At 45.8% G+C, this 18,684-nt stretch overlaps 2 protein-coding genes across 3 annotated transcripts in view; one reads left to right on the top strand and one right to left on the bottom strand.

The window, feature by feature from the left end:
* Nucleotides 1-1,042: 1,042 nt before the first annotated feature.
* Nucleotides 1,043-9,543, bottom strand: LOC119960558 (zinc finger protein 79-like). Of its 2 annotated transcripts, XM_038788213.1 has the most exons (3): nucleotides 9,113-9,543; nucleotides 7,752-8,984; nucleotides 1,043-3,635 (listed from the first exon to the last, which is right to left on the bottom strand). In XM_038788213.1, the coding sequence occupies exon 3, from the start codon at nucleotides 3,320-3,322 to the stop codon at nucleotides 2,489-2,491; it is 834 nt and encodes a 277-aa protein (XP_038644141.1). In that variant the 5' UTR covers nucleotides 3,323-3,635; nucleotides 7,752-8,984; nucleotides 9,113-9,543; the 3' UTR covers nucleotides 1,043-2,488. The 2 variants fall into 2 exon arrangements, with proteins under 2 accessions (XP_038644141.1, XP_038644142.1); XM_038788214.1 differs by lacking the exons at nucleotides 7,752-8,984; nucleotides 9,113-9,543 and adding an exon at nucleotides 4,510-4,764.
* The window catches only part of LOC119960553 (zinc finger protein 239-like), a 47,198-nt gene continuing 29,676 nt past the window's right edge, over nucleotides 1,163-18,684 (top strand). Inside the window, exon 1 of the mRNA XM_038788204.1 lies at nucleotides 1,163-1,180. The gene's annotated coding sequence lies outside the window, so the exon portion shown is untranslated. The remainder of the gene's footprint in view (nucleotides 1,181-18,684) is intronic.

Below are 18,684 nucleotides of genomic sequence, written 5' to 3'. Positions count from 1 at the left end.
TGACTGTTTTTTCATTATTACTGGCATTTGATTAACATATTTGTATTGTTGACCAATTTTTTAAAAGTTGACTCTTCCTTGTATTAATGTTGCCGTCCGCCCCCTGCACTGAACCCTTAGTTCCCCCTTGTAATTAGAACGTTTTGTTTCCTACGATGATGACAGATAAAAAGTATTTGTTTTGTTTCTGTTATTTCCTTATTTCAATTATAATTTCCCCTTTATCTGTCTCTCATTGGGGCATGTTTACTTTCACTCATCGCTTCCTATCTACACACCTACAGAAATATCTGCTTTGTAAACTCCACGAGTCCAGACTCAAATTCCCATTTACATTTAATTCAGGCTGTTGTTTCTCAAGTCGATGATCCCGACCACTGTGATCCAACTCCTTTTTTTAAATTGTTTTCTTTTTATTACTTTATCAGAGTTACAATGCCAGATCTCAGAGTGTGAACAGGGGCAAACCCCTAATCCAGCTCCTTGCCTGCTCCAAAAACCAATTCAAATTGAGTCCAATTCATGGTCCCCACGAGAGCGACATCCCAGATCCAGGCACTAGAAGGATGATGGGGGATCTTATTGTAACTTACATGATACTGTGAGGTCTGGATAGAGAGGACGCGGAGAGGATGTTTCCACTTGTAGGAAAACTAGAAGCAGAGGACACCATCTCAGGCTAAAGGACGATCCTTTAAAACAGAGATGAGGAGGAATTTCTTCAGCCAGAGGGTGGTTAATCTGTAGAACTCATTGCTGTAAAGGCTGTGGAGGCTAAATTACGGAGTGTCTTTAAGACAGAGATACATAGGTTCTTGATTAATAAGGGGATCAGGGGTTATGGGGAGAAGGCAGGAGAATGGGGATGAGAAAAATATCAGCCATGATTGAATGGTGGAGCAGACTCAATGGGCCGAGTGGCCTAATTCTGCTCCTATGTCTTGTGGGCTTATTACACCTGACCTCACGCTGACCTTAGCCAAAAGGCCGAGAGGCGATGTGATTCCACTCTTAACACCACTTGAAAGATTCAGAGTGAGGAATCATTACCCGAAAAGAGGATTGAGCTCAGGAGTGATTTTAAAACAGTTTATTGGGAAGCAACAAACTGGAGTTAAATGGACAGAAATAGTGAACACTTTTTTAGGTCATGATGTGGAGATGCCGGCGTTGGACTGGGGTGAGCACAGTAAGAAGTCTCACAACACCAGGTTAAAGTCCAACAGGTTTGTTTCAAACACGAGCTTTCGGAGCACGGCTCCTTCTTCAGGTGAATCACTTTTTTAGGTGAGGATGGTTTCTGGCTCCTGGAGGACAAACAGAAGGATTGTGCCGAGTGAGTGTTGGTGTCCATGGCTGGTGGCTGCAGTGTGAAATGAAATGAAAATTTCTTATTGTCACGAGTCGGCTTCAAATGAAGTTACTGTGAAAAGCCCCCAGTCGCCACATTCCGGCGCCTGTTCGGGGAGGCTGTGTCCTCTTAACGATTCATTGGTGTTGGTGTCCATGGCTGGTGGCTGCCGTCTCCTCTGAACGGTTCACTGGTGTCAGTGTCAATGGCTGGTAGCTGCCGCCTCTGAACGGTTCACTGGTGTTGGTGTCCATGGCTGGTGGCTGCAGTGCCCTCTGAACGGTTCACTGGTGTGAGCCAGATTTCGATGTTTGGATGAAGCCAATCACTTTGAAATCTCCTTGTTCTTGAGAGCCATTGTTAATTGTTGCACACAGTTGGGTTACGACTGGCTCATAATGTCCAATTGTATAAGTGTTAAAAATGTCTTCTTTCAGGGGCTATGCTCAAGACATTGTCCTTGGCTGAGATAACAGGTCTGTCCTGTGTTTGTCAGTCAGCAAGTTGACATAGAAGCTTTCTTCAGAATACAGAGGGAGAGCTATTTCTGGAATATGCCATAAATTTCTGATGATTTTACATAAGTCGATTAAACTGTGATTTCTTACAATCTATTACTTGGATTGAACTTGTCTCCATTCCTGGTCTGAGGGGATTTCTGGACAAGATGGGAGATGGGAAGGATAACATTCTGAACTCTCAATTCTCCACCAATTCCCATTCCCTTTCTGGGCGATAACAGAGGCTTCACTGTGTGTAATGTACAAATCAGTGAGAATTGGCAGCAAGGGCTGATCAGCACTTTCTAATCGGAAATGTTAATCAGTGGAACAAATCAGACACTGAATTGTAGATTTTGTACCAAAGGTCATTTTGTGATTGAAGGAAAAGTCCAGAACATTGTTGTGAACTAATTTCCAATGAGAGTTTCTGAATTATGGGGAAAGATCACAGACAGCGTTTCCAGAATTCTGCAGCCCCGAGAACACAATCAGCTATAGATCCAGAATAATTAATTCCAGCTCAGCTAAACAGTGGATTAACATTAGCAGAAACAAACCCCATCTGTCAGAACGAATGTTATTCGGGCCTAGTTGTCAGTAACAGCGGCAATAACAGCAGAATCCAATCCCTGAGTCACTTGTGACGTCGCTGGTGTTTCAGCAATTGGGATGAATCAATGAACCCCTTCCCACACTCGGGGCAGGTGAACGGCCTCTCCCCAGTGTGAACCCGTTCATGTCTCAGCAGTTGGGATGAATCAGTGAATCCCTTCCCACATTCGGAGCAGGTGAATGGCCTTTCCCCAGTGTGAACTTGTTCATGTCTCAGCAACTGGCATGAATCAGTGAATCCCTTCCCACACTCGGAGCAGGTGAACGGCCTCTCCCCACTGTGAACCCGCTGGTGTAATGCTAGGTTAGATGACTGAGTGAATCCCCTCCCACACAAAGAGCAGGTGAATGGTCGCTCCCCTCTGTGAATTCGTTGGTGTACGATGAAGCTGCTAGAATGCCTGAAGCTCTCTCCACAGTCAGTGCAGCTGAATGGTTTCTCCCCAGTGTGAACTCGCTGGTGTTTCTGCAGGGTGGATGAAAGCCTAAAGCTCATTCCACAGTCAGTGCAGCTGAATGGTTTCTCCCCAGTGTGAATTCGCTGGTGTGACACTAGGTTGGATGAGTTAATGAATCCCTTCCCACACACAGAGCAGGTGAATGGCCTCTCCCCAGTGTGAACCCGCTTGTGTAATGCTAAGTGTGTTGACCGAGCGAATCCCTTCCCACATACAGAGCAGGTGAATGGCCTCTCCCCAGTATGAACCCGCTGGTGTATTGCTAAGTTTGACGACCGAGTGAATCCCTTCCCACACACGGAGCAGGTGAACGGCCTTTCCCCACTGTGAGTGCGTCGATGAGTTACCAGCTGGGAGGGGAAAGTGAATACCTCCCCACATTTCCACAGTTTCTCCATGGTGCCAGTGTCCTTGTGTCTCTCCACACAGAACAAGTGTACAGCTTCTTCCCAGAGCAATTAAGTTATATTTTTTCAAGCTGTGTAAGTGCTACAGTCAGTTTTCAGGAACACACATTCGGGTGTTAGTGTTTCTCGGTGTTCTTCCAGTCACACTGATATTTTAAATCTTTTTCCAAATGAGAACCTTCTTCTTTCCACATTCAGAAGCTGATGATATTCAGGTCCTGAAGAATAGAGTTATTCTGTTGAATGTTGATCTGATGTTTTGTTTGAGATTTCCGATGGCAAATTCTCCTCACCTTCTAATATCCTGTAAAAGGTGTTACAAAAGTCATCACTGTCAGTCCAGGATAGAAATTCTAAACAGACAATTTTAATTTCTCTGGTATATTTTTCCCTCTCTTGTTCCCCCAAAGCAGTAAATCCCCGTCCCACACACTCTCCCTCCTCCTTGGGCTGAAATCCAAACCCATCTCACTATCTTCTACGTTACTTTCCTCAACTCCAAGTTTTCTCCCTCTCTCTCCTCTGCCAGAGTTCAGTTCTCCAAAACACCCTGAAAAAGGAAGTTCTGTCAGTCCCAGATAGACATTCAGAAAAGACCAAAATTCTTCTTGGTTTCAGTTTGCTGTGTGCACATCTTTTCCCCTTCTCACCCTGTATAGGAGTTTCCAGAATCCATGTTAGTTAATGGCGGTGGTGGCGTAATGGTATTGTCCCCCAGAACAATGCTCTGGGTCGGTCCCAGGTTCAAATCCTGCCACTGCAGATGGTGAAATTTGAATTCAATAAAAATCTGGAAAGGTTAATGGTGACCATGAAACCATTGATGATTGTTGTAAAAAAAAACATCTGGTTCACGAATGCCATTTAAGGAAGGAAATCTGCCATCTTTGTCTGGCCTATATGTGACTCCCGACCCACAGCAATATGGTTGACCTTTAAATGCTCCCTCAAGGGCAATTAGGGACGGGCAACAAATGCTGGCACAGACTGCGACGTCCACATCCCATCAACGAATTAAAAAAATGTCCAGGAATCAATTCGCAAATTTCTCTCTTACTGATTTCTGAGCCTGAATGGTGGCGCATGCGTCCTCGTGTACATCGTCCAATAGAAAGATGGCGCATGCGCCTTTCTGATGCCCCCCCCAGACAATGGCAGCCGTTACCTGAGATACTCACCAGGAAAGGTCGCTCAGCCGCAAGCACGGGTCCACTAACTGTTTATTCTGGCTTTGAATCTTCCACGGAGTGGTTATGAATTCTCTCAGGTTATTCTGCAGACTTCATTCCTCCCTCTTACTCAGCGGCTGCATTATCCAAAGCGATGGCGATCATCTCCCATCCACTCTGTCCAGTTCCAGCATCAGCACTGCGCATGCTCGTCACAGCTCTGCGCTGCGCATGGAAGTCCCCGCGAGGAAGTGCAGGGGGCGGGGCAACTATGGGGCGGGGCCGCTGTCTGCGGGGGGCGGGGCTCCTGGCTCCGAGGGGCGAGGCCACTGTCTCCGAGGGGCGGGGCTCCTATCTCCGAGTCCCGGCCCTGCGCTCTGCAAGCCGCAGACGTCACCGCGGAACAGAGTGATTCCTATTGGCTGATTCAGGAAGGTTACATTATGACGTCAAAATGCGGAGATTGTATCGGAGGAAATCCACGTTTGCCCCTTTTCTAAGTCACAACTGCAGCTTAAAGTACAACAGGTTTATTTCAAATCAGAAACTTTTGAAGGAGCAGCGCTCCGAAAGCTTGTGACTTAAAATAAACCCTTCAATGAAGCCTACCGATTGGCCCACCGAGCCTGCACCGACCCACTTAAGCCCTCACTCCACCCTATCCCCATCACCCAATAGCCCCACCTATCCTTTTTGGTCACTAAGGGCAATTTATCATGGCAAGGGTAATCCACCTCACCTGCATGTCTTTGGACTGTGGGAGGAAACCTGAGCACCCAGGGAAAACTCACACAGACACAGGGAGAACGTGCAGACTCCGCTTAGTGACCCAGCGGGGAATCGATCCTGGGACCCTGGCGCTGTGAAGCCACAGTGCTATCCACTTGTGCTACTGTGCTGCCCAAGGAAGGCAAATGCAATGTTAACACTCATGTCGAGAGGGCTAGAATACAAAAGCAGGGCTGTACTTCTGAGGCTGTATAAGGCAGGTAACATTTGGAGTTTTGGGCCCCGTATCAAAGGAACAATGTGCCAGCCTTGGGAAAGGGTCCACAGGAGGTTCACAAGAATGATCCCTGGAATGAAGAACTTGTCGTATGAGGACTCTGGGTCTGCACTTGTTGAGAGTTCAGAAGGATGGGGGGGGGGGGGGGGGGGGATTTTCCTGAAACGTACAGGATACTGTGAGTCCTGGATAGAGTGGATGTGGAGAGGATGTTTCCACTTGCAGGAAAAACTAGAACCAATCTCAGACACAAGGTACCATTCTTGAAAGCAGAGATTTAGGAATTTCTTCAGCCAGAGGGTGGTGAATTTGTGGCACTTTGCCGCAGAAAGCTGTGGAGGACAAATCACCGAGTGTCTTTAAGACAGTGATAGATAGATTCTTGATTAATAAGGGGATCAGGTGTTCTGGGGAGAAGGCAGAAGAATGGGGATGAAAAAATATCAGCCATGATGGAATGGCAGAGCAGACTCTATGGGGCGAGTGGCCTAATTCTGCTCCTATATCTTATGGTGTTAGATCCTGAGTTTTTATTTTCTACAATAACCTTTGATATGACAACCTATCAAATGCCTTCTGGAAATCTAAGGACAGTACATTCACCTGTTCCCTTTTAGCCACAGTACATGTGACTCCATCAAATAACTCTGATAAATTGGGTAAATATGATTTCCCTTTCACAAAACCATAATCTGCCTGATTACCTTGAATTTTTCTAACATGTTCCCTATGACAGATGTTTTGCTGACTGGCCTGTCGTTTCCAGCTAACTGCCCCCCTCCCATTGTGAATAAAGGAGTTACTTTTGTTATTTTCCAATTTAATGGATTCCTCCCTGTATCGAGCAAATTTTGAACAATGAAACGGGTGCATCAACTCTCTCATTAGTTGCTTCTTTCAGGATCTTATGGTGAAGTCGACCCGAATCCAGGGTTTTGTCAGCCTGCAGACTCAAACATTGCTCATTAACACTTCCCTGGTGATTGTAATTTATTGAAACTCTATCTGTCTTTATATTTCTAGCCAGCTTTCTCTGGCACTCTAATTATTCCCGTCTTATTATTATTTTTGTGTTTATATTTTATTCTTTATATTCTGCCTAATGTTCTGACCTGAAATCTGCCTTTGCGCTGTTACGTGCTTTTAAAAAAACATTGCTATGTCTTTAACTTTTTTAGTTAAAGACAGATGCTGTGTCCTCAACTTGGCATTTTCCATTCTTACGAGAATGTATCTATTCTGTGTATACTGAAATATCCCGTTCAATGTCTGCTACTGAATCTCTATTGACCTGACAATTTGAAAGTTCATTTTAGCTAGCTCTGCATTGATGCCCAAGTAATTGCTTTTATTTAATCTTAATTTACTCGTCTTGGATTCAATCTTCTTCCCCTCAAACTGCATGTCAAATTCAATCATTTTATAATCACTGTTACCTGGGGACGCCTTCACCGTGAGGTTATCAATTAATCCTTGTTCCACAATATCGAGTCTGGTATAACCTTTTTTTTTAATTTAGAGAACACAATTTTTTTTTCCAATTAAGGGGCGATTTAGCGTGGCCAATCCACCTAATCTGCACATCTTTTAGGTTGTGGGGGTGAAACCCACGCAGACATGGGGAGAATGTGCAAACTCCACATGGACAGTGACCCAAGGCCAGGATTCGAACCTGGGTCCTTAGCGCCGCAGTCCCAGTGCTATCCACTGCACCACATGTCACATATCTGGTATAACCTGACCTCTGGTTGGCTCCAAAATGTGCTGATTGTAGAAACTATTGCAACTATTCTGTGAAATCCTCACCTATGCTACCTTCGACCATCTGATTTTTCGAGTCTATAAGTTGACTAAAATCCTCCTTGATTATCGCTGTACCTTTTCTGACAAGCTCCCATTATCTCTTCCTTTACACTCTGTCCTACTGTGTCGTTATAATTAGGAGGCCTGCACACCACTCCCAGAAGTAAATTCTTGCCTTTATCATTTTTTATCTCAATTCAAACCACTCCTACATCCTGGTTTCCTGAGCTTAGGTCATCCCTGTCTAATGTGCCAACAGCATCAATAATTAACAGAGCCGCTCTTCCACCTTTTCCTAGATTTCTAGCCTTCCTAAATTTCACATACAGATCCTTTAGTTTTGTCCTTTTATTCATTTTGAAGTGTTTATCTGATGTAATTTTAAATGTGTTCTCTCTGTCTCTTCCTGCCACAGTCTGTTTATCATTTCCCATATTCTTACCTTTCTCTCTTGTCTTACGCTTTGCTTTACCACATCTTCCAAAACAAATCCGAAAAGATCCAACAATGGAACAGTCGGTAACAGGACATCAATCAGTCTCCTCCTATCTTAGAGAAATCAAGGACTGGAACACTGTCGTCAACATAGAGCTAATCTAATTAATCTACAGAATATTAAACTCCGGCCGAGTCACAGGAATGATTAACATCAACTGAAACAAACTCTGACAACTGTCAGAATGAACACGGTTCAGTTCTGGATGTGATTAACAGCAGCAGTAACAGAATCCAATCCCTATAATCACTTGTGAACTCGCTGGTGTTTCTGCAGGGTGAGTGAACGAGTGAATCTCTTCCCACACACACAGCACGTGAATGGTCTCTCCCCAGTGTGAATCCGCTGATGATGCAAGTTTGCAGAATTGAGCGAATGTCACCCCACACTAGGACAGGCGAATGGTTACTCTCCAGTGTGAAGTCGCTGGTGTGTCAGAAGGTTGGATAACTGAGCGAATCCCTTCCAACAGCCAACGCATGTGAATGGTTCTCCTCGCTATGCATTCGCTGGTGTGCCAAAAGGCTGGATAACTGAGTGAATTGATTCTCACACTCGGAGCAAGTAATCGGCCTCCCCCAGTGTGAACCTGCTGGTGTGTCAGAGATTAAATTTGTTTTTAAAGCTCTTCCCACAATCGGAACGTTTAAAAGGTCTCATGTGAGAGTGAACAAGTTGGTGTGCAGTCAGATGTGTTAGTCAAGTGAGTCACTTTCCACACTCAGAACAGGTGAATGCTCTCTCCCCGGTGTGACTGCATTGATGAGTTTCCAGCTCAGAATGGTAACTGAATCCCTTCCCACATTCCTCACATTTCCACGGTTTCTCAATGATGCCAGCGTCCTTGTGAATCTCATGTTGGACGATGAGTTGAAGCTTCTTCCACACACAATACGTGCAGTTTCTCCTCGCTGTGAATTGTGTGGTGTTTGTCAGGCTGTGTAACTGGTTCAAGCTCTTTCCACATTCAGTTCACTGGAACACTCTCAGTCGGGTGTGTGTGCCTCTAGTGCTTTTCTAGTCACACTGATGTTTGAAATGTTTTCCCACAGACAGAACAAACATTTCTTCCATATTCAAAAGCCAATGATATTCAGATCCTGATGAATTGAGTGACTGTCAGATTGTGATGTGATGATTGATTTGAGTTTCCTGTTTATCGATCCACTCCTTGAAACCCTGTAAAATTAGTTTACAAAGGTCAGAAATTCAGAACAGATAATTCAAGTTTCTGGGTAATAATTGTTTCTCTCATTTCCTGAAGCTGCAAATCCCAGTCCCACGCTTTCCCCTTCCCACACACTCACCACAATGGTTCAAGGTCATTAATACTGAGTGCAGCTTTGAATTCCAGATTCTCCCTCGAATTTAAATTCCACCATCTGCATTAACACATCCATCAGTGAGAGAGCAGGATAGAAATGCGCCCGCCCCGCCATTCTCTCCTCCGGCTCTAGGATCAGTAAAGTGAGTTAAAGATAATTTCTCCTGAACAAATCCATTGCTCCATTTCCTTCCTGAAGCCACATTTGGCCTCTGGGGCCTGGCACCGGGAGAAAGCGGCAGCTGCCGTTGTGTTGGGTTGAGGCGGTGCCGCTAGTTTGTTATTCGGGGTGTTGAGGCCCCCACTGGGTGTGTGAAGCCTCCCCTCCCACCCACTGCCCCTAACGCTGCCTCCGCTTATCCGCCTACTTCCCGCCTGAAGATGAGACAAACAAAGGTCTGTCCCTGGGCATGAGCCGCACTGCGCATGCCACACATCACAATGCCTGGGGAGTGATTGACGGCAGTTCCGGGCCAATAGGAAGAGGGGGCGGGACTGGAGGACTGAGCGGGAGCGGCTGGTCCTCCAACCAATCGGAGTGAGTGAGGGTGGGTGGGACTTCGACTGAAGCATGCGCAGTGCGGGTAATGGCGATGGAGAGATGCTTTTATCTCTGATCCACAAAGGGTAAGAGGAATATTGTGGAACGCGGGGAGCGATGGATCTGGCTGGTGTGTGGAAAAGTTTTCTCAACATGTTGTGCAAGCCCATACCCGGAAAAACCACTTCCTGGTTCCCCCATTTCACGGAGCGGGGCCGCGAGGGTGTGGTGATTCGTTCGGGCTAACGACCGCCATCTTTATTCGGGACAATGTGCAGCAGAGCGCATGTGCGGCCGCCATGTTTGTTGGGGGCAACATTTTCAATGACTGGGAGAAGCTTGTTCCACATTGCTCAGAATGGAGACAGCCTGGCCAGCAAACTGCATTATCCTTTGTCCTGCGTACCTGACCTCCCTTTACCTCGGTTTGCACAGAACCAGATATCTATGATCAGAGCAGCAGCAGAGAATTAAAGAAACAGAAGCAAATCCTGCTCTCCGGACTCAACGGATGCCTGACCCCATGTGTGGCTCTGTACCATTACACAGGACCCATGTCGGAAACTCACAATCTTAGGGGCGGCATGGTAGCACACTGGTTAGCACTGCTGCCGATGGCACTGAGGATCGATGCCGGCCCCAGCCCAGATTACTGTCTGTGTGGAGTTTGCACATGCTCCCCGTGTCTGCGTGGGTCTCACCTCCACAACCCAAAGGTGTTCAGGGTAGGTGGATTGGCCACACTAAATTGGGCTGAAATCCAAACCCATCTCACCATCTGCACCATTTCTTTCCTCCACTCCCAGTTTTATCCCTCCCTCTCCTCTGCCTGGGTTCAGTTCTCCAGCTCCTGTCTGCAAACAGACAATAAAACCAATGGGTCTTATTGCGGGATTTGGGGCCTCCAGCGGGTGTTTGTGAATCCTCACCGCCCACCTCCCAGGGTTTCCTTTCTTCCCTGAGAGCAGAGTCCTCCTTGATGATTTGAGCGCAAACTGGAACCACATTAATTGGGAAAACAATATTTTCATGCAGGTTAGCAGCTCCGCAAAGCGTTTCCAACTCCTCCCACCCATCTCCTTAACATCTTGACGCATTTATTTGTCTGACTCAAAGAATGGTCTCTGGTCGCACCACGCTTAGTACTGCTGCCTCACAGCGCCATGGACCCATGTTTGATCCAGGCCCCGGGTCACTGTCCATGTGGAGTTTGCACATTCTCCCCGTGTCGGCATGTGTATCACCTCCACAAACCAAAGATATGCAGGATAGGTGGATTGGCCACGCTAAATTGCACCTTAATTGGAAAAAAATAATTGGTCACTCGAAATTTATTTTAAAAACGGATTGTCTCTTTCTTGATGTTGACAATTAAAGGGGTGGGTTTCCCAGGAGATGGCTGACATTTCAGGGGACAGTAAATTAATAATGGACAGAGATATATCTCATGTTGTTACATGCTACAGACTAGATATATTATTATTTACCGTTCTGTAATAAAGTAAATGTATTCTTATTTCTTCTCTTGTAATATAAGAATGTAGCTACGTTATAGATTTCCAGTCATCTCTTCCCTCAGAGGGTTGTTAGTCTTTGGATTTCTCTTCCACAGGGACCAGTTGTATCTGGGGGGGGTCATTGAATATATTGAAGCACAAGTTGGACAGATATTTTATTGACATTGGAGTTAAGGTTATGGGGAACAGGTTGGAAAATAGAGAGAATGCTGAGATGAGGAAGGATTTCTTCAGTCGAGGATGTGGTGAATCTTTGGAATTCTCTACCCCAGAGAAATGTGGAACCTCAGTCATCAGGTATGTTCAAGACAAATATTGACAGGTTTCTAGATATTGAAGATATCAAGGGATATGGGGACCGTGTGGGAAAATGGTGCTGAGGTAGATCGGCCAAGGATCTCATTGAATGGTTGAGCAGACTCGGTGGGCCGAATGGCCTACTCTTGCTCCTATTCTAATCTCTGTGTCCTGGTCAGGAAGCAGTGAGCTGAGCTTGGATCTGTCAATCAGCCTGAATCAGCACCTTCAGGAGAATTGGGAGGGTTAATATTAGATACAGCAGAGTGAGAATGGAGGGAGATTGTGTGGGATGGAGATTTACAGCTTTTGGAGAATGAGAGAGGAAATAATGTTCCACAGGAACTAGAATTGTCTGTTCTGAATTTTTATCCTGTACTAACTGATGGCTTTTGTAAATTGTTTTTAAAGGATATTAGAAAAGGAGGGATTAAAGACAGAAATCTCAAACATCGCGTCTCAATGTGACAAACACACTCGATTCTTTCTGATCTGAATATCATCGGGCTCTGAATATCATCGGCGAGTTGGAGAAATGTTTGTCCGATCTGTTGGCTTCAAAAGATTTTAAACGTGAGCGTGACTGGAAAAGCACCGAGACCCACACAACACACACCCGAGTGAGAGTGTTCCAGTGAACTGACTGTGGAAACATCAGTGTGATTGGAAAAGCACCGAGACCCACACAACACACACCCGAGTGAGAGTGTTCCAGTGAACTGACTGTGGAAAGAGCCGAAACCAGATACACAGCCTGAAAAACTATCACACCATTCAGTGAGGAGAGACAGTGCACATCTGTGTGAAGACAAAGCTCCCACTGACTGTCCAATCTGGAGAGACAAGAGGAGACCCAAAACATGGAGAAACCGTGGAAATGTGAGGACTGTGGGAAGGGATACAGGTGGCCATCTGCGCTGGAGACTCATCGACGCAGTCACACTGGGGAGAGGCCATTCACCTGCTCTCAGTGTGAGAAGAGATTTACTCAGTTCTCTAGCCTGCAGTCACACCAGCGAGCTCACACTGGGGAGACGCCATTCACCTGCTCTCAGTGTGGGAAGGGATTCATTGATTCATTCAGCCTGCTGAGACACCAGCGATTTCACACTGGGGAGAGGCCATTCACCTGCTCTCAGTGTGGGAAGGGATTCAGTGATTCATCCAACCTGCGGAAACACCAGCGAATTCACACTGGGGAGAGGCCATTCACCTGCTGTCAGTGTGGGAAGGGATTCATTGATACACCCACCCTGCAGTCACATCAGCGAGTTCACACTGGGGAGAGGCCATTCACCTGCTCCCTCTGTGGGAATGGATTCACTCAGTTATCCACCCTGCAGAGACACCAGCAAGTTCACACTGGGGAGAAGCCATTCACCTGCTCTGATTGTGGGAAGGGATTCCGTGATCTATCCACCCTGCGGAACCATCAGCGAATTCACAGTGGGGAGAGGCCGTTCACCTGCTCTCAGTGTGGGAAGGGATTCCGTGATCTATCCAACCTGCGGAAACACCAGCGAATTCACAGTGCGGAGAGGCCATTCACCTGCTGTCAGTGTGGGAAGGGATTCATTGATCTGTTCACCTTGCAAACACACCAGCAAATTCACAGTGGTGAGCGTCCGTTCACATGCTCTTGAGTGTGGGAAGGGATTCACTCAGTTATCCACCCTGCAGAGACACCAGCGAGTTCACACTGGGGAGAGACTGTTCACCTGCTCTGATTGTGGGAAGGGATTCCGTGATCTATCCACCTGCGGAACCATCAGCGAATTCAGTGGGGAGAGGCCGTTCACCTGCTCTGATTGTGGGAAGAGATTCACTCAGTTACCCAACCTGCAGACACACCAGCGAGTTCACACTGGGGAGAAGCCATTCACCTAATCTCAGTGAGGGAAGGGATTCATTGATTCATCCATCCTGCAGAGACATCAGCGAGTTCACACTGGAGGGAGGCCATTCACCTGCTCTTAGTGTGGGAAGGGATTACATAGAAACATAGAAAATAGAAGCAGGAAGAGACCATTTGGCCCTTTGCATCTGCCCTGCCATTCTTTATGATCGTGGCTTATCATCCAACTCAATAGCCCAATCCCGCTTTCCCCTCCATATCCTTTGATCCCCTTCGCCCTCAGTGCTATATCTCACTGCTTCTTGCAAACAAATAACTATTTCCTGTGGTTCTGTACACTCCCACCATCGGGAAAATCTTTCCTGCATCTACCCTGTCAAGTCCTGTTAGAATATTGTAGGTTTCTATGAGATCTCCCATTATTCTGAACTCCAGCGAATACAAACCTAACTGTTTCAATCTCTCATACGTCAGTCCCACCATCCCAGGAATCAAACCTCCGCTGCACTCCGTCTAGAGCAAGAACATCCTTCCTCAGATAAGGAGCCCAAAACTGCTCACAATATTCCAGGTACAGCCTCGCCCTGCCCTGTATAATTGCTGAATGATATTCCTGCTCCTGTACTGGAATCTGCTCGCAATGAAGGCTAGCATACCATTTGCCCTCTTTACCGCCTGCTGTAGCTGCATGCTTACCTTCAGTGACTGGTGTACGAGGATATCCAGGTCTCGTTGCACATTCCCATCTCCTAATTTATGGCCGTTCAGATAATAGTCTGCCATCTTGTGTTTGGTACCAAAGTGGATAACCTCGCATTTTTCCAAATTATACTGTATCTGCCATTCATTTGCCCACTCACCCAACTTGTGCAAATCACGCTGAAGGAACTCTGCAACCTCCTCACAGCTCACCCTTCCAGGCAACTTGGTGTCATCTGTAAATTTGGAGATATTGCAGTTTGTTCCCTCATCTAAATCGTTAATATATAAGGTGGCCCAGTGGTGAGCACTGCACAGAGCTGAGGACCAGCGTTCAATCCTGTCCCGGGTCACTGTCCATGTGGAGACAAGTTCTCGCTGTACCTGTGTGTGTCTGACCCCCATAACCCCAAAGATGTGCAGGGTCGGTGAATTGGCCACGCTAAATTGGAAAAAAGGAATTGGGTTTTTAAAAAAATTATTAATATATCTTGTGAATATCTGGGGTCCTAGCAACGATCACTGCGTAACCCCACGAGTCACTGCCTGCTAATTTGGAAAAGACCATTAATCCCTACTCTTTGTTTCCTGTCGGCCAACCAGTTACACCCTCAAACAATTCCAGTAGATTTGTCAAGCATGATTTCTCCTTCATAAATCCATGCTGACTCTGTCCGATCCTGCCACTGGTTTCTAAGTTTCCTAGGGAGGCACGGTAGCACTGTTGCTTCACAGCGCCAGGGTCCAAGGTTCGATTCCCGGCTTGGGTCACTGTCTGTGTGAAGTCTGCACCTTCTCCCGTGTCTGTGTGGGTTTCCTCCGGGTGCTCCGGTTTCCTCCAAGTCCCAAAAGACTTGGTGATTTGGACATTCTGAATTCCCCCTCACTGTACCCAAACAGGTGCCGGAATGTGGCGACTGGGAGATTTTCACAGTAACTTCATTACAGTGTTAATGTAAGCCTACTTGTGACAATAAAGATTATTATTATAAGTGCTTTGCTATAAAATCTTTAATATTGGATTCTAGAATTTTCCCCACTGCCAATTTCAGGCTTACTGATCTATAATTCCCTGTTTTCTCTCTATCTCCCTTTTTAAACAGTGGAATGACATAAACCATCCTCCAATCTGCAGGAATGTTCCAGAGTCTATAGAATCCTGGAAGGTGACCACCGATGCATCCACTATGTCTAGAGCCACTTTCTGAAGTACTTTGGTTGCAGATTCTCAGGCCCTGGGGATTTGTCAGCCTTCAGTCCCATCAATTTCCCGAACATCATTTCTCCACTAATATTGATCTCTTTCAGGTCCCTCTCTCTCACTATTTCCTGCGTTCCCAACATTTGTGCCCTCATTTGTGAAGACAACAAAGTATGTATTTATTGCTCACCCATTTCTTTGTCACTTATTATACATTCCCCTGTTTCTGACTGTAAGGAACCCTACATTTATCTCCACCATCTTTTTCTCTTCCCTTACCTATAGAAACTTTTACAATCAGCCTAATTTCCTGTTTTATGCCATTCCCAACATCACCACTGCTGTTTGGGCGTCTATATACGACGCCCACTAATGTTTTTGCCCCTTGCTGATTCTCAGCTCTACCCATACAGATTCCACATTGTCGGAGCGAATATCCTTCCTCACTATTGCATTAATTTCCTCTTTAACCAGCACTGCCACCTCCACTGCCTTTTCCTTTTTGCCTGTCCTTCCTAAATACTGAATATATTCAGTTCCCATCCCTGGTCATCCTGCAGCCATGTTTCCACAATCCCGATTATCTCACACCCGTTATTTGCGGTGATTCACTCGGTTATGCTGCTTGCAGCCACACCAGGAGGTTCACAATGGGGATGAGGCCATTCACCTGCCCTCAATGTGCGAAGGGATTTAGTAATTCATGGCACTTTGTGAGACCCAACAAGTTCACAACCGATTGGATTCGGCTGATTTTGTTTCTGTTCTGAATTACTTCCAGGAAATTTGGGCAGTACAGTAATACAGTGGTTAGCACAGCTGCTTCACAGCTCCAGGGTCCCATGTTCGATTCCTGACTTGGGTCACTGTCTGCGAGGCGTCTGCATGTTGTCCCTGTGTCTGCATGGGTTTCCTCCAGGTGTTTCCGGTTTCCATCCCACAGTCCAAAGATGTGCGGGTTAGGTGGATTGGCCATGCTACATTACCCTTAGTGTCCAAAAACATTTAAGTGGGGTTACGGGATAGGGTGGAGGTGTGGCCTTGAGTAGGGTGCTCTCTCCAATGGCCGGTGAAGTCTCGATGGGCCTTCTCCTGCACTGTAAATTGTATGAATGCATTTTATTCATTCTGTTGGTCAATGGGGACCGTCAGAGGGTTCCTTTCTGCTGGACTGGCCGGGTTCACGGACTTCGCCTCCAGTGGGCTGATTCTCTCTGAGCCTTCTTGCGAATATCTGGTTTGCACAATTTCACAAGGATAAAGAGTGAAAGGGGGTTTGGAGGTTAGAAGATGCTTGTATTACCATTTCGGTTTGGAAATCCCCAAAATCATGCCTCATTGCCCTGAAGATAGACTATGGTGGTTATATGGTTCTTTTGTTTAATCATCTTGGTGCTTCGCACAGAATAAACAATCAGGGTATGAGGGGCATGTTGCCTGAGGTGCACTGGGAAACTACATTAAATAGTACGGTGGGAGACAGGCAATCACTAATATTGAAGGAATTATTACAGATTTACACGGGGATCAGTTAGCTCAGTTGACTGGATGGCTGGTTTGTGTTGAGTGACACAACAGCACAGGTTAAATTCCCATACCGGCTGAGGTTAGCCATGGTCTGTGTCAGTATTTATGCTCCACATGAGCCTCATCCACCCCTCTACATCTCCCCCATCAGCATCTCCCTCTATTCCTTTCTCCCTCACGTATGCATCGAGCTTTACGTTCAATGTATTCCTGCTGTTCACCTCAACCACTCGCTGTGGTAGCAAATTCCACATTCTCACCACTCGCTTGGTAAAGAGGTTTCTATTGAAATTCCGATTGAAATCTCTTCATACTCTTAAGACTTCTATCAGTCTTCTCTCTTACAGGAAAAAGCAGCCCCAGCCTTTCTGAGTGTTAAATGCTCTCAGTTCTGTATATTATGAATCTTTGTTGCACCTTCTACAATGCCTCTATTTCCTTTTTCTAAATGGAGATCACCAATGTTGTCAGTGCTCCCAGCATAGTCTAACCCTGGCTCTAAACAAGTTGAACATTTCCTCTGTGCTTTTCAATTCTATCCCTCAAGAATGGAATCCTATATGGGGCCCAAACATAGACGTGAGGTTCTTAGTTAGGGTGCAGAGAACATTTACAAGAATAGTACTAGAGATAACAAAGAACAATACAGCACAGGAACATGCTCTTCGGCCCTCCAAGGTGCGCCGATCACGTGTCCTGCCTGGGCCAACTGCCTGTATCCTTCCATACCCTGTCAGTTCATGTGCTAATCCAGATAAGTCTTAAATGTCGCTAACATTAAGGACTCTAGTTAGTTGGAGTGACTGGAGCTGCTGAATTTCTCCCCTGAGATCACAGCATCTGGAGGGTGGGAATGGGGCCATTCAGCCCTTTGAGACCATGTCGGCTCCCTGTGGAGGAAGCCAGTCTGTCCATTGCCCCGTTCTATCCCCCAAATCCCTGTAGGTTTATTTCTCTCAGTGCCTGCCCAATTTCCTATTAAAATCCTTCTGTCATCTCTGCATCTCCTACCCCCATAGGTGTAGGTTCCAGGTCGTTCCCACTTGCTTTAAATGTACACAAGGCTCCTAGAGCACAGAGGAGTCTATTTGGCCCATTTGTTCCATGCTTGCATTGTAACATGACCCATTTAATCCCATAGTTCGACTAGTTTTTTTTCAGAATGCATCAAATTCCCTTTTGGAAGTTACAGTCCAATGAGATGAGATTCTAGCACCATTTATAGCCAGCGCATTCCATATCACAACAACTCGCTGTGTTTTAGAACAAATAATTGTGGATATGGTGTGGGAGTTTCACAGAGTATTAAAAATATTGTAAATGACGTGGTTATTACACAAAATTAAGACTCAATCTTTATCAATAAATTGGTGAGGACACCAAGTGTAATATATTCTTGTTTGCAGACAATTCGAACAAATGTACATTTCTGTAAAACCTCTCACTACCATTGGACCTCCTAAAGTGTTTTAAAGCCAATGGAGTACTTTTGAAACATATTCACTGTTGTAATGTAAGAAGCTGTAAGTACGCATGTGTAATCACATTTACTTTTTAAATGTTATTTTCATAGTGTATTCACTGTCATTAGTAACAAGGTCAAGGAAGCCCTTTTATACCTCTGACACCTGGCTTCCTGCAGCCATTTCACTTTCTGTATCTTTTTTTATATTAACTATTGATTTCATAGCAAAAAACAATAATTAAATTCATGATTATGCAGCAGTAAACATTGATTATCATCAGTGAATTGGTGTATTCAATTATATTGTAGAGACGAGGGCCCGGATTCTCCGATCGCTGACGCCAAAATCGCAATCGGCCGGAGAATCCACATTTACGTTGGAATCGGGGAAGGTGCCATTTTTGCGATGCCTCAAAAATGGCGTACTTGGGGAGTATGCGCACGCCGTCTGCA

The sequence above is a fragment of the Scyliorhinus canicula genome, unplaced genomic scaffold (genome assembly GCF_902713615.1).
Source record: "Scyliorhinus canicula unplaced genomic scaffold, sScyCan1.1, whole genome shotgun sequence".
Classification (NCBI taxonomy): domain Eukaryota; kingdom Metazoa; phylum Chordata; class Chondrichthyes; order Carcharhiniformes; family Scyliorhinidae; genus Scyliorhinus; species Scyliorhinus canicula.
The sequence above is the reverse complement of the archived record's forward strand: the minus strand, read 5'-3'. Positions and strand labels throughout refer to the sequence as shown.

Excerpts from the sequence above, each read along its gene's own strand:
- LOC119960558 (XM_038788213.1), bottom strand. The coding sequence starts at position 3,322 with ATGGAGAAACTGTGGAAATGTGGGGAGGTATTCACTTTCCCCTCCCAG.